A 15,852-nucleotide genomic window follows, 5' to 3' on the forward strand; every position below is an offset into this window, starting at 1 on the left:
CTATCAATGTTGGTTCCTTTCCCATTCACCTGCACCCGACTGCTCTTCTGCCCCCTTTGTGAATGAGCAGATTCCCTCTATCTCTTCTGTCAATACTTTTCATGATCTAAAACACATCCATTATTAGCCTTTCATCACTGGAATCTGTTAGAAATCTGTACTGCGTATTTTACAAGGCTTTTAAATCTGTACTAAAATATACCACCTGGAACTAGGCACAATAATCCTATTGTGTAGGAAGGAACTGCAGATGCTGGTTTACACCGAACATAGACACAAAATGCTGGAGTAACTCAGCGGGACAGTCAGTATCTCTGGATGGAAAGGATGGGTGATATTTCGGGCCGAGACCCTTCTTCAGACTGGGAGTCACGGGAGAGGGACACAGAGATAAGGGAATGTAATGTGTGAAAATTAGACAAAGGCGATGAGGCTCAAGGAAAATGTAGACTAGATCATTGTTGGCTCAGAGAAGGTGTCAACGAAGCAAACAGAGATAAAATTTAATCAGGGGGACAGTCAGACTGGTCGGAGAACTAGGAAGGGGGAGGGATGGAGAGAGAGGGAAAACAAGGGTTACTTGAAGTTAGAGAAGTCAATATTCATACCGCTGGGGTGTAAGCTGCCCAAATGAAAAATGAGGTGCTGTTCCTCCAATTTGAGCTGGGCCTCACTCTTATAGTGGAGGAGGCCCAGGACAGAAAGGTCAGTGTCGTAATCCAATTATCAGACAGCCAAAATTTCCCAAAGGTTCATTGTGAATTCCTTGCTCTTGTACTCTATGTCTCTGATTCTAGAGGTTGCACTGTCCAGAACCAGTAAGACATACAAAAGGACACAAATAGCAGGCATTAAAGGGAAGGGTGGGTCGATTAGTTGACGGTTGGACGTAAAATAGTATGATTCCATTTGTGAAGTTGGGTTCAAATGTTTATTTTTAGTGACGTGTAGGAAGGAACTGCAGATGCTGGTTTACACCGATGATTGACACAAAATGCTGGGGTAACTCAGTGGGACAGGCAGCATCTTTGGAGAAAAGGAATGGGTGACATTTTAGGTCTGAAGGGTCTCGACCCAAAACGTCACCCATTCCTCCTCTCCAGTGATGCTGCCTGCCCCGCTGAGTTACTCCAGCATTTTGTGTCTATTTTTAGAGATGGTGTTTAATAAGTTACAGCTGGAAGGAAAGACTTGAGACTGATATTTGTGATCACTGGTTTTACATTCAAATGAAATTATTGATTCTGTTCAATATTGCATAATGTTTATCAACAGCTGCTGTCATCTTCTGATGCTATCAAAAACTAAACCTGTGCTAGTGCCAAAGCCACATTATTAAAGCCTCATGCATCAGGTGAAGGACAATGTAATCAAGCAGCTGGTACAGACACACAATTACTGGTGCTCTGGCAACCTGGATTTAATTTTGACCTCAAGGGGTTATCTGTGAAGATTTGCACGTATCCCTGTTACCGTGTGGGTTTCTTCCAGATGCTCCTATTTCCTCCCACGTCCGAAAAGTGTTCAGGTAGGTTAATTGGCATTTGTAAATTGCCAGCCGTGTAGATGGGTGGCATTGGATTTGGTGGGGGGGGGGGGACATTTCAATATTACTCAGAGTATTAACACTCTTGCCATGTGATACATTCATTCATTCATCATCGTTGCAAACATTTGCGACACAGTGGTGCTGGTTTCCAACGGAAACAGTGACGGACCCACCACTCATCCCTGTCCACCAGTTCCTGCGGACTTCCGCCGCTGAAAGTATAGGATGTTGTGGTTTATGTGTGTGCTTTACCATCATTCCATACAATGCGATGTACGACAGTGATCGCAACGTCTACTGAAGTGTGGATGGTCGTTGGCTCACTAGAAGCTCCTCCGCCCTTTGACAGGTCTTGTTTTTAGTCCTGTTGGGGGTCCACAGCCCCCTCCTCACCTGGAAAACCAGGTGGGGGAGACTATCCCACCATGGAGCAGGTAGCACGGGATTACAAGGTACCCGAGGTTGGGGGGGGGAGGGGGGGGGAAAAGAACTCCCCCTGACCTGATCTTAGTATGATACAGAGATCACTTATTTGCATGAATAGCGTGTAACTCAAATATATATGTGTGTGTGTGTATATATATAGATGTATATGTATATATATATATATAACACACATACATATGCACACACGACAGATGGCGCAATGGGCTAAGTGTTCGGCTGGCGACCGGAAGGTAGCCGGTTCGAATCCCGCTTGGAGTGCATACTGTCGTTGTGTCCTTGGGGCAAGACACTTCACCCACCTTTGCCTGTGTGTAAATGTAATGTAATTATGTGAAGCACTTTGGGGTCAATGCAAAATGTGCTATATAAATAAGATTATTATTACACATACATACGCACACATATATACACGCGCACATACTGTATATACACGCGCACATATATACATACACACACACACAGATATAAAAATAATTGTTACACACTATTCATGCCAATAGTAAAAGTGTTAAATACATATCTATTTCTTTATTCAATAAAACAGAAATAAATAACTGTTGAGATGAAGACAGCCATTAGTTAACACAATATTTTCGAGCACAAATATGCAGCAAAACATTTTCACAATTTATATTTTATGTACAGATTGTTTAATTTTGTCATATTATAGACATGTCAATTTGTTTATTCCCTATAACAGAAGTAAATGATAAATGTCGAGATTTTAAGATAGAGAGCCATTAGTTAACGCAATATCCTCACAAATATGTAGCAAAATGTTTTTGCAATTTATATTTTATGTAAAGATTGTTTTGTTTCAGTCAGAAACTAAAATATATAGTAGAAATGTATAGAATTTAATTGAAGAAATCAAGCTGGATTTTACCTGAGAAGTGCTGCATCTTCCTTTCACAGTATTTTTCTACAGTTGGCATCAATTCCATCATCCTCCTTCCCCACTCAGCAATAGGCTTCCCTTGAATAGCGAATGATGAAAAAAAACTGCCGTAGAGAACGTACCGAGAAACCCTACAATTGAATGTATTTAATGTTAATGCTTTGGACAATACAGTAGACTGAATTCCTTCAGTATTTGAAATTAGAAACGGATTATTCAATGAACTTGTTTCAACACCAAGGTATGTTCAACCGCAGAGTGAATCGTACAATTCTGTTTCATTACAGTATATCAAAATGGGTGCCACCAAGTTCAGATATCCACCCGGCTTTCCTTGATGCATGGATCATACCAGTTAAGTATTTAAGAAGGAACTGCAGATGCTGGAGAATCGAAGGTACACAAAAAAGCTGGAGAAACTCAGCGGGTACAGCAGCATCTATGGAGCGAAGGAAATAGGCAACGTTTCGGGCCGAAACGTTGCCTATTTCCTTCGCTCCATAGATGCTGCTGCACCCGCTGAGTTTCTCCAGCTTTTTTGTATACCAGTTAAGTAAATGTACAAAATAACAAATACGAAAATGTAGCAAATGGTGTCCAGGGCAGAAACAAACACAACCATTCATAAAATCCTATAGCACGCAAATGTCAACTGTCCCTTCGGACATGATGCATGTACCCTCATTTTTTTGTTTACTATTATTTTTTCCACAGTGAAAACAAGAAAAATACTTGAAACACTAAGAGTCTAAAAGTCATACCGGCCCTTCAGCCCAACTCGAACATGCTGACCAAAATGCCCCATCCAAACTAGTCCCATTTGCCAAGGCCTGGCGCAAATCCTTCTAAACGTTTCCAATGCATATGTCTGTCCAAATGTCTTTCATATATTGTTATTCTCTTCAGCAGCTTCCTTGGGAAGCTTGATCCATATACCCACCACACTGTGAAAAATGTTGTCCCTCAGGTCCGTGTGAAATCTTTCCTGTCTCACCTTATACCCATGTCCTCTGGTTCTTGATTATGGGTCTGGTCACCCGCCCGAAGGCTCATCGCCGGCATAACAGTGAGGGATCTGGAGACGTTGCATATGAGGAGCAAGGGCCGGTAGGAGGGTGAACCGGGGTAATGCCAACAGTGCCTTCAAGGTCGGTTGCAGGAGATGGCCATGGGACACAATGATGGCCGGGCGAGGAGAGGAGAGGGACGTTAGTTCACGGGAACTGCTCCAGTACATCGAGCACACGGGCCGACCGAACTTTGGACTTTGAATAATGGCGCCAAAAATGGTAGCATCGCATTGGGTAATATATGCAAACAGAATTTCACTCTGCAGTTGCATCCTATTATAAAACACTATTGAACTACTCTGGGTAAAAGCCTCTATGCATCCACCTTATAGGTATCTTATTTTATTATAGATATTTTATTATAGATATCTTAGCCTGCCCAGCCTCTAGCTATAGTCTTCATTTCATGGCAGCATCCTTAATGGAACGTCAGCAGCGGCCTCTGCAGCAGTTGTCAGCGTCTTGGTGAGATTTTTGTCTATGTTTTAATGCGTAGTTTTTGTCTATTTTCTGTTGGGGGACAATTTGTGTGTGTGGGGGGTGTGAGGGAGGGGGTAACACCAAATCTCTTCCTGGCACGGTTGGGGCTGTCTTATGGAGCGGCCTCCAGACAGGAGAAGACTCGGGGACAGGTTTGGAAGATTGAGAGGGGATCTTCGCGGAAACTTACAAAATTCTGGAGGGGTTGGAGCAGGCTAGGTGGAGGAAGCTGTTCCTGCTGCTGCTGCGGCCCGACAAGGGGAGATTCGGAGGCTGCAACTGGGGGTCTGGCGATGACGGCGGCACCGAACTCTGGGCACTCTAAAAGCCCGCGGGTCCCTGGAGGGAGGACCGCTTTTCAGGGCTCCTGCAACGGCGACTTCTCCCGCCCGAGTTGCGGGGTCGAAGAGCTCCTGGAGCGGGGCATAACGTCACTGCCCCGCGCGGCTTGGAATGGCCGCGGGACTCTGCGAGCGCACGCCGGGGGCTCCAACAGCCAAGACCCGGAATTTAAAAACTTGCATCACCGGCGTGGCCCAAATGGCCTACGGGACACCTAATTCGCCATCGCCAGGCGGTGGCTTTGAGTTTACAGAGGGACTCAAACATGGCCGGGCGAGGAGGGGGGGGGACGTTTTGCGGGGAGCCAGTGGAGAGATAAGAGCGCAAGGGCCTTCCGATCTTTGGCTTTGTGATGGATGGTTTATGTAAATTATGTTGCGTCTTGGGTCTATTTGTTTGTAATGTATGGCTGCAGAAACGGCATTTCGTTTGGACCTCAAGGGGTCCAAATGACAATTAAATTGAATTAAATTGAAAATTAAATTGAAATTGAAATTAAATTGAAATTGAAATTGAAATTAAATGTTTTAAATGGGAGAGTGACCAAAACAGAACACAATACTCCCGAAATGCAGTCGTACTAATGTCTTGAAGAACTGTAACATAACAATTTCTTTGTAGTTACCTGACTGATGAAGGCCAACATGCCAAAAGCCTTCTTCAACACCCTATTTATTTGCAATGCCACTTTCAGGGAGCTATGTACTTGTACTCCTAATGCCTACAACACACTCCCCAGGGCCAGGTTTGACTTCACAAAATGCAATATCTTACATGTATCTCCATTTCCCATTCCTTGGCCCAGTTCTCCAGCTGATCAAGATCATGCTGTAATTCTTGATAATCATCCTCACTATCTACAATACCACCTATGTTGACGTCCTCCGCACACTTCTAAACATGCCCTGTACATTATCATCAAAATTGTTAATATAGATGTCAGTACTGAACCCATATTTCATATTTCATTTAGTTGACAATATTATTTTGCCTCTTTCAAGTCAGTCAGTCCATTTTATTTGTATAGCACATTTAAAAACAACTCACATTGACCGAAGTGCTGTCCATCAGTGCAGATACTAATGTGCTACATACAATGGTACACAGACCTAACAATGCATACATAAGCTGTTTACAGAGGGCCTCAAAAACGCTAGGGAGTAGAAATAGGTTTTAAGCCGATTTAAAGGAGTCGATGGAGGGGGCAGTTCTGAAGAAGAGAGGGATGCTTTTCCAGTCATTTTCACTTTTATGTCACTTCTAACTGTCTTATTTGAATTATCCACCAATATATGCACTTAACAAGGAGACGCAACCTAAGATCTTGCGCACACAAGAAACTGCAGATGCTGGAATCTAGAGAAAACCATGAAGTGCTGGAGGACTTCAACAGATCAGGCATCACTTGTGGAGGGAATGTGGGGGGGGGGTGGGGGGGGTGGGGGGGGGGGGGGGGGGGGGGGAATGAAAGGGAACAGAACAAACATGGAACATTAGGATCCTTTAACAGACCTGAACCAAAACCTAGTTTATCCATTTCCTCCACAGATGTTGCCTGATCCATTGAGTTCCTCCAACCCTTTGTGCTTTGCACCAAGAACCTTAGTTTCTGATAGTTGATTTCATAACAATTGGTCCTTGAAACTTAAATGGGTGCAGGGTTAGGAAGCAAGATATACATACATCTCTTATGCCAGATTGTGGAAACACATTCTAGATATACAATGTGTAGTGTCATTAAATAGAAAAGATAAAAATTAAACAAGGTATTTTAAACTATAAATAGCTCTGATATTCGTACTATAATAAAGATACACAAAAACATAGGAGAAGTTACAAAGAAAAAATCGAACAGAATGATATTGGCAAAGTGCATTTATATTTATCAAGGAAGAATAAACAGGCTAGGTATTTTCCCTTGACAAGTACAAGGAATGTGAGGGATAAGGGATTCGGGAAATAATGAAAGCTCGAACTAATAGATATGAGGATTGTTTCCATTTCAACAAACGAGCATAACTGGTGGCCATGACCACATAAACATTCAACCAGGAGTTTTTGAAGGATCATTGTCTACTGCATAAAAGTGTTTGAGGAAAGATTTATAGATTATTTGTCTAAAAATAAGAGGGAGAAGAAAAAGGCAAGATGGTGTACAATTTTGGTCGCCAAATTATAGGAAGGATGTCAACAAAATAGAGGGAGTACAGAGGAGATTTACTAGAATGTTGCCTGGGTTTCAGCAACTAAGTTACAGAGAAAGGTTGAACAAGTTTGGTCTTTATTTTTTGGAGCGCAGAAGGTTAAGGGGGGGACTTGATAGAGATCTTTAAAATGATGAGAGGGATAGACAGAGTTGACGTGGATAAGCTTTTCCCATTGAGAGTAGATTCAAACAAGAGGACATGATTTGAGAATTAAGGGACAGAAGTTTAGGGGTAACATGAGGGGGAACTTCTTTACTCAGAGAGTGGTAGCTGTGTGGAATGAGCTGCCAGTGGAAGTGGTGGAGGCAGGTTCAATTTTATCATTTAAAAATAAATTGGATAGGTATATGGATGGGAAAGGAATGGAGGGTTATGGTGGGGTGAGTGCAGGTAGATGGGACTACGGGGGAGAATATTGTGTTCGGCACTGCTGTGGACTAGAAGGGCCGAGATGAACCTGTTTCTGTGCTGTAATTGTTACATGGTTATGTGGTTAAGATACTGTACGTATGAAAGGGAGAGGCGATTACTGTGTTACCTTGACTGAGTTAAGGAAGAAACAGGTTAAATGTTTAAGTAAAGCATTAGCACTGTCTTGTCTCTCTGAAGGTTTATGAAGAGGATGATTACAGAAGAGTAATGAGAAATAGGAGCAAATGACTTAGTTTAGTTTAGAGGTACAGCATGGAAACAGGTCCTTCGGCCCACCGAGCCCATCGATCTACACCAGTTCTATCCTACACTTTTGAATCCTACACACTGGGGGCAATTTACAGAAGCCAATTAACCTCCAAACCTGCAAGTCTTTGGGATGTGGGAGGTGGAGGCAGGTTCTCTGGATGCTTTCAAGAGAGAGCTCGATAGGGCTCTTAAAAATAGCGGAGTCAGGGGATATGGGGAGAAGGCAGGAACGGGGTACTGATTGGGGCTGATCAGCCATGATCACATTGAATGGCGGTGCTGGCTCGAAGGGCCGAATGGCCTACTCCTGCACCTATTGTCTATTGAAACCCTACGCGGTCACATGGAGAACGTACAAACTCCATACAGACAGCACCCGTAGTCATGAAACCGGGACTCTGGCATTGTAAGACAACAACTCTACCACTGCCCCTGTTTCTTTCCTGTATGTGGATACAGTATTATTAACAGCATGCTGGGGGTCAAGGAAAGAGCGTTCACGTCGCGCCCCTTGTTTCCACCAATCTTTCCACCACCACACACACGAAGCACAAGGCAGACACCATTGTATGCAGATGCCGAGATGTGTGTTCAGCTCTGACTGAATAACTTCTAATCTTGTATGTGGACTCAATAAGAAGACAGAATGTTAATACGGTATGTATTAGCAGAATGTTAATACTGTAGGTTAATTCTACTTAACATATATAAAAGTGTAGACCAGAAACACTAAACGTGGGACTGACTCAGTGATACATTGGTCAAAAGTGTTAATATTTTGTTTACTTTATCGTTCCTAATTGTTCACTTAAGAATGCAGATGATTTACATAAACAATGTTCTGCTGTTTAAATGTTCTTTGTTTTATGGCATTACACAACTGCTGAAAGCCTAACCATAGGGGCTCTATGCTACAATGTAATGTTTTAGTCAGTAACATGAGAACTGTGATGTGGCTGCCATTCATTGTACTGTGAATGCCATAATGAATTCTGTCATGGATCAATACACTTGATGGCCATCACAGTACAGTTTGGACATGTAATTCATGCACGTTACCTTGCTACACATGCACTTTACCTGCTGGATAACTATGTGTCATTTGCCCACATTCAATGCTGGCTTGCAGAAGGTCATTCAGTTGCTCCGCCTTTGAATAGCACATTCCAATGCACATTGTTCTCGCTGCCGCTCCAAATTTAGGTTCTGTGAATTGACATGTGACAGAAATTAAGAACAGTACTTCAAATTCCACATGTCCAATACACGTCAAAGCAACTAATGCAACACGCAACCGAAGTAGGGTCTCGACCCGAAACGTCACTTATTGCTTCTCTCCAGAGATGCTGCCTGACCCGCTGAGTTACTCCGGCTTTTTGTGTCTATCTTCAATTTAAACTAACATCTGCAGTTCCTTCCTACACAACTAAAATAGACAACAAACAATAAACAATAGACAATAGGTGCAGGAGTATGGAGTTTGTACGTTCTCCATGTGACCGTGTGGGGTTTCAATAGACAATAGGTGCAGGAGTAGGCCATTCGCCCCTTCGAGCCAGCACTGTCATTCAATGTGATCACAAAAGAATATGTGTGTTATGATTGTGTTTATAATTTGTTTGGTTGTTTTGTTGTTTGCCTTTTGCACAAAAGTCCGCGAGCATTGCCACTTTCATTTCACTGCACATCTCGTATGTGTATGTGACAAATAACTTGACTTGACTTGACTTGATCATGGCTGATCATCCACAATCAGTACCTGTTCCTGCCTTCTCCCCATATCACCCGACTCTGCTATCTTTAAGAGCTCTGTCTAACTCTCTCTTGAAAACATCCAGATAATTGGCCTCTACTGCTTTCTGAGGCAGAGAATTCCACAGATTCACAACTCTCTGGGTGAAAAGGTTTTTTCTCATCTCAGTTTTAAATGGCCTCCCCTTAATTCTTAGACTGTGCATCCTGGTTCAGGACTCGCCCAACATTGGGAACATTTTTCAAATGTTTGGATGGCAATTGACTTGTTTCTTCTGCTTTCTTGCTTACAATTACTATCACAATTGTGAACTCAGCTATCATTTGAATATTTTCACCTATTTAGATATTAAATGAATAAAGATTATTTCATGATAAATACCAAATTCAAACTTACTGTTAGTGAATATCTACTACTTTCCAAATGTGCTGTTCAAGTTCTAAGACCATTGCATAATGTCCAAGTGTGGAATAGTAAACTTTTCAATTTGTAGTTTCAGCATTCAAGACAAGAGTCAAGAGAGTTTATTGTCATCTGTGCCAGATAGGACAATGAAATTCTTGCTTTGCTTTCTATCAAAAGGAATGCGACAAGTAGCATCACAAAATTACAGAATGCATCAGATTATTTCCAGTGAATCGTTCAAAATCCACCAAAGCATTCACTGTTACTAATACTATTGCCCCAGATAATTCTGAATATGTTTGATATGTCATTTGTTCACAATTTCGGGACTGAGTTTTGTCCATAGGAAACCACGGAAGTAAATAGTTTGTGTTGGTAGGAACTGCAGATGCTGGTTTAAACCAAAGATAGACACAGCGGATCAGGCAGCATCTCTGGAGAAAAGGAGTGGGTGTCATTTTGGGTCGAGACCCTTCTTTAGACTGAGAGGGCTAAGGGAAATGTTACGAAAAAAATTGCTTAAAGCCTGAAGAAGGATCTCGACCCGAAACGTCACCCATTTCTTCCCTCCATAGATGCTGCCTCACCCGCTGAGTTACACCAGCATTTTGTGTCTACCAGAGTATTTTAAATTCACATTAGTAAAGCAAGATATATGCTCATGCCCTGCATTACAGGTTGTAGAATAAAGGTAAAATCAGAATTTGGAGTTATTATATTGAGCTCTAAAATTTAAATACACTACCCTCCCCCTCCTCAACCTAAACTAACTTACATATGAAATACATACATGGAAATTACATGTTGGACAGAAACCATTTAGCCTACATCATTATTCACCCATAATATATCTTGAGTGAAAATGTTTCCTGTGCCTTGCGTACCAAGCTTTCTTTCATTTATTTTTGAACCTACACTTGCCCTTTATCTTCAGTACTTTAATTCAATTATTATATGTTTCCATAATTTTAAAGCCATTATATTGCCTTGTAATCATTTTATTAACAAAAAATACTTTTTTATATGCATTTCTTCATAGGAGTTAGCATCTGGATCAATCTATGTTATACCACTCTAAAGCCTTTACATCTTTTCTATCCAATGGAGTCCAGTGTTGCAGAGACTATTCGTCAACAATAGGTTTGAATTTACCAATAGACCATGAAATAAACTTTAATAATGAAATCTGATCTCCAATTGTCCTCTTAACAATTTATGTTGATGCGTGGCAATTACAATGTATTCCTCTCAAGTTAAAACTGAGAAATATATTCACGTTATTTCACAGCTCGACCTGTGACAAGTGCCTCAAGATTCCTTCTTCACATTATTAAGTCAATTTCCATTCAGAAATCAAGTTTTTTTGGCAAAATACATCAATTTTGCACTTACATTTTGAAGTCAGAATTTAGCCCATTCCCTGATCTTATCTATTTCCCCTTATGATTTATTTTGTTCTATTTAATTACACTTCCTATTTTGGTATCATCTGTTCACGTCACCAACACTCCAGTTTGGTTATTATCCAAATCATGACCAGTTAGCCCTTGTTATAACAGACCGCTGCGGGGAATGATGTCCGTTGCTGCCGGCTGTCCGCTATAAGTAAGTTAATGTTATCGTACAAGTAGTAGAAACAAAGAACTGCAGTTGCTGGTTAATGCACAAAATGACACAGAGTGCTGGAGTAACTGAGCAGGTCAGGCAGCATCTCTGGAGAACATGGATAGATGATATTTCGGGTCAAGACCCTTCTTCAGACTATTCGTCAGGAACTGGAGCTGGAATCCCGGTCAGTTGATGGCCCTGCCTGCTGGAGGTTGGGAGAGAGGCGAGGATCAGTGGAGTTGCAGCCCGCTTCAACGTGTGTGTGCGGAGTTCTGCCAGGGTTGTTGGCGCCAATGGCAGGCAGAGCTAGCAGGGCAGGCCATGGGGGGTGTGTGGCATTGTGGGGGGGGCACGGGCAGTGGGGGGGAAGGCGCGGGCATTTGGGGTTATTATATTGTGGCATAGTTGTGAGCCTGGGGTGCCATAGGTGCTAAACCGGGGTGGCATAGTTGTGATACGGGGTGGCATAGTTGTGAGCCGGGGTGGCATAGGTGTGACATGGCATAGGTGTGCGCCGGGGTGGCATAGGTGTGAGCTGGGTGGCATAGGTGTGAGCTGGGGTGGCATAGGTTTTGGGCCGGGGTGGCATAGGTGTGGGGCCGGGTCATAGGTGTGCGGGGTGGCATAGGGGGTGGCATAGGTGTGAGCTGGGGGGGCATAGGTGTGAGCTGGGGTTGTATGGGTGTGGGCCGGGGTGGCATAGGTGTGGGCCGGGGGTGGCATAGGTGTGAGCGGGGGGTGGCATAGGTGTGAGCTGGGGTGGCATAGGTGTGAGCTGGGGTGGCATAGGTGTGAGCCGGGGTGGCATAGGTGTGAGCTGGGGTGGCATAGGTGTGAGCTGGGATGGCATAGGTGTGAGCTGGGGGTGCCATAGTTGTGAGCCGGGATAGGTGTGCTAGGGTGGCATAGGTGTGAGCTGGGGTGGCATGGGTGTGAGCTGGGGTGGCATAGGTGTGAGCTGGGGTGGCATAGGTGTGAGCTGGGGTGGCATAGGTGTGAGCTGGGGTGGCATAGGTGTGAGCTGGGGTGGCATAGGTGTGAGCTGGGGTGGCATAGGTGTGAGCTGGGGGCTGGGGAAGTGGCGCTAGCCGGGGATTGCGTCGGCAGCCATTGGTAGATCCATCCGCTATAACCAAAATCAGTTATAATGTGGCCCGTTAAAATGAAGGTTTACTGTACCTATATTATGGATGCGGTGGCCAGATGTGCCCATGAACTGGATCGCCACGATTACCAGTACCCACATCCAATAACTCCTCAAAACCCACTCTCCCAAAAATGTTCAATCTTAGTTGTTGTTCTCCCCCTCATTCCATACCCCAGAAATCTCCAATAATAACAACATGCTCCTTCAATGTCACGAGTGTATGAGAACAACTAGCATGCCCATTTGTGAGAAAGTTTGCTAAGGTGCATTCACTGCAAATTCTCTACATGATTGACAAGCTTTTTCCAGCTGCCTATTTTGACATTTTATCTTGACATGTAGTCATGTAATTCTTTATGAGAGTCTTTGCATTTCATAGATATTAAGATAATTAATTTGCAATCGCTTTACATTGGCATTAACAATGGTTTCCTCTAAAGAGTACTGATGGCACTATAGAATTTAACACCGAGAATTCATTCATGCAGTCCTTAGCACTTGTAGGTTCCTAAATATCTCATTTGGCTTTGGTATATAGCCAACCATGTTAAATAACATTTAATCTTTTTATTTTCACCCACATTACTCATCTTTCCATTGTGGAGTATTTTTAATGCACATATGTGGCATCTTCTGTACATAACAACACCCATTGCAGTTAAGAATCATGGACTTGTATGCAATTATTGGATCACTGATCCACATTTCCACTGTTAGATTTTTTGTAATCATATCATGGTGTCATTGGGAACTATGGGGTCAAGGAAAGAGTGTTCACGTCGCGGTCCTGTTTCCACCAATCTTTCTACCACCGCACACAAGAAGTACAAGAAGCGCAAGACAGACACCATTGTGTACAGATGCCGGGAAGTGTGTTCAGCTCTGCCTGAACAACTTCTAATCTTGTGTGTGGACCCGATAAGAAGATTGGGAACTATAGACCAGAATGCCCAACAACTGTGGTAGGAAAGTTGCTGGAAAAGATTCGGAGGGATAAGATTTACATGCATTTGGAAATAGAGGGGTTGTTTAGGGATGGTCAGCATAGTTTTGTATAAGGATAATAGTCTCATTGATGTGGCTCTGTTTTTTTTTAAATAACCAAGAAGGTTGATGACATAGTCTATATGGACTTCAGCAGGGCCTTTGATAAAGGTTCCACTCAGAAGGCCACTCTGGAAAATTAGATCATGTGAAATCCAGGGAGAGGTAGCTAACTGGATTCAGAATTGGGTTCACCTTAGGAAGCAGAAGATGATAGTGAAAAGTTGTTTTTCAGACTGCAGGACTGTATTAGTGGTGTGTCTCAGCAATCAGTGCTGGGACCATTATTGTTAGTCATCTATCAATGATTTGGCCTGTAGTTGTAGTTGGCCTGATTTGTAATTTTGAACGAAGTTACACAAAAATAGATGGTATTGTGGACAGTGAAGACAGTTATCATTTATTACAGCAGGGTCTTGATCAGCTGGACAGGTAGGCTGAGGAATAGCAAACAGTTTAATTCAGGTAAGTGTAAGATGTTGTATTTGGAAAATCAAAGAATGTAGGACCTTCATAGTGAACGGTAGGGTACTGGGGAGTGTTGTAGAGCAGTGGGATCTAAGGAGGTATATTGAGTGAGCTGCCAGAGGAAATAGTTGAGGCATGTACAATAACAACATTTAAAATACACTTACAGATAGGCACAAAATGCTGGAGTGACTCAGCAGGACAGGCAGCTTCTCTAGAGGGAAAAGGGTGATGCTTCAGGTCGGCACGCTTCTTCAGACATACACTTGGACAGATATGCGGACAGGCAATGTTTAGAGGAATAAAGGGCCAAAGAGTGAGAAAGGGCCAAAGGGAATCAATCCTCCCTGGGTGCTGACACAATGTAGTGGGCTGTCTTCTGGCATCTCGGGGCGAGTACTCAAGTCCTGTGCTACGCAGCTAGCTCCAGTGCTCACTACATTATTCAACCTCTCCCTGGACAAGTCCGTGGTCCCTGCCTGCTTCAAAAAATCCATCATTGTACCGGTACCAAAAAATGCCTCCCCAGCCTGCCTGAATGACTACCGTCCGGTGGCCCTTACCTCGGTAGTCATGAAATGCTTTGAGAGGCTGGTGAAGAATCACATCTGCGCCTTCCTCCCTCGGAACATGGACCCGTTGCAGTTCGCATACCGTCCGAACAGGTCCACGGACGATGCGGTCTCCCAGGTCTTGCACGCCGCTCTCTCCCATCTGGACAGCCAGAAGGGGGGCTACGTGAGGATGCTGTTCATAGACTACAGTTCAGCCTTCAACACGATAGTCCCCACCAGACTGGCCGGGAAGCTACTGGAATTGGGGCTCAACACCTCCCTGTGTGCCTGGGTCCTGGACTTTCTCACCGCCAGGCCCCAGGTAGTCAAGGTGGGAGGGAATACATCGAAGTCCCTCACCCTGAGCACAGGATCGCCCCAGGGTTGCGTCCTCAGCCCCCTATTGTACTCCCTGTACACACATGACTGTGTGGCTAGGTTCAGCTCCAATTCAATAATTAAGTTTGCTGATGACACTGTGGTGGTGGGCCTGATCTCAGACAATGATGAGAGGGCCTACCGGGAGGAGGTGGCTGATCTAGCACTCTGGTGCCAGGAGAACAGCCTCCTCTTGAACATCAAAAAAACGAAGGAGCTGATCATGGACTTTAGGAGGGCACATCATCCGAGGACGTACACTCCATTGAGTATAAATGGGGATCCTGTGGATAGGGTGAACTGTTTTAAATATCTGGGAGTCCACATCTCTGAGGATATGACATGGTCATCACAAAAATAGCACTGGTGAGTAAGGCAAGGCAGCGCCTTTACCACCTCAGGCAATTGAGGAAATCAGAGTGTCTCCGAGGATCCTCCAGTGCTTCTACGCAGCGGTGGTGGAAAGCATCTTGTCCGGAAATAGTACCATCTGGTTTGGGAATTGCTCTCCCAAGGACAAGAAGGCTCTGCAGAGAGTAGTGCGTTCGGCCGAACGCACTATGGGAACTTCACTCACCCCCCTGCAGGAACTATACAACAGGAGGTGCAACTCCAGAGCAAACAAAATCATGAGAGACCTCTTCCACCCCTGCAACGGACTGTTCCAGCCGCTACAGTCAGGCAAACGCCTCCGTTGCCATGCGGTGAGAACGGAGAGGTTGAGAAGGAGTTTCTTCCCAGAGGCAATTCGGACTGTAAACGCCTTTCTCACCAGGGACTAACTGTACAGAACGTTTTTCCTTCTATTATTTATTATGTAA

The 15,852-nt window shown here is 43.8% G+C and overlaps 1 protein-coding gene across 1 annotated transcript in view; it reads right to left on the reverse strand.

The window, feature by feature from the left end:
• LOC129703196 (uncharacterized) overlaps positions 1-15,852 on the reverse strand; it is a 36,307-nt gene that overhangs the window by 14,744 nt on the left and 5,711 nt on the right. The window contains 3 exon segments of the mRNA XM_055645386.1: positions 2,883-2,994; positions 2,997-3,025; positions 8,755-8,880. Of these exon segments, the coding sequence (XP_055501361.1) occupies positions 2,883-2,994; positions 2,997-3,025; positions 8,755-8,880 (267 nt within the window).

Source organism: Leucoraja erinacea, chromosome 14 (assembly GCF_028641065.1).
Source record: "Leucoraja erinacea ecotype New England chromosome 14, Leri_hhj_1, whole genome shotgun sequence".
NCBI lineage: Eukaryota > Metazoa > Chordata > Chondrichthyes > Rajiformes > Rajidae > Leucoraja > Leucoraja erinaceus.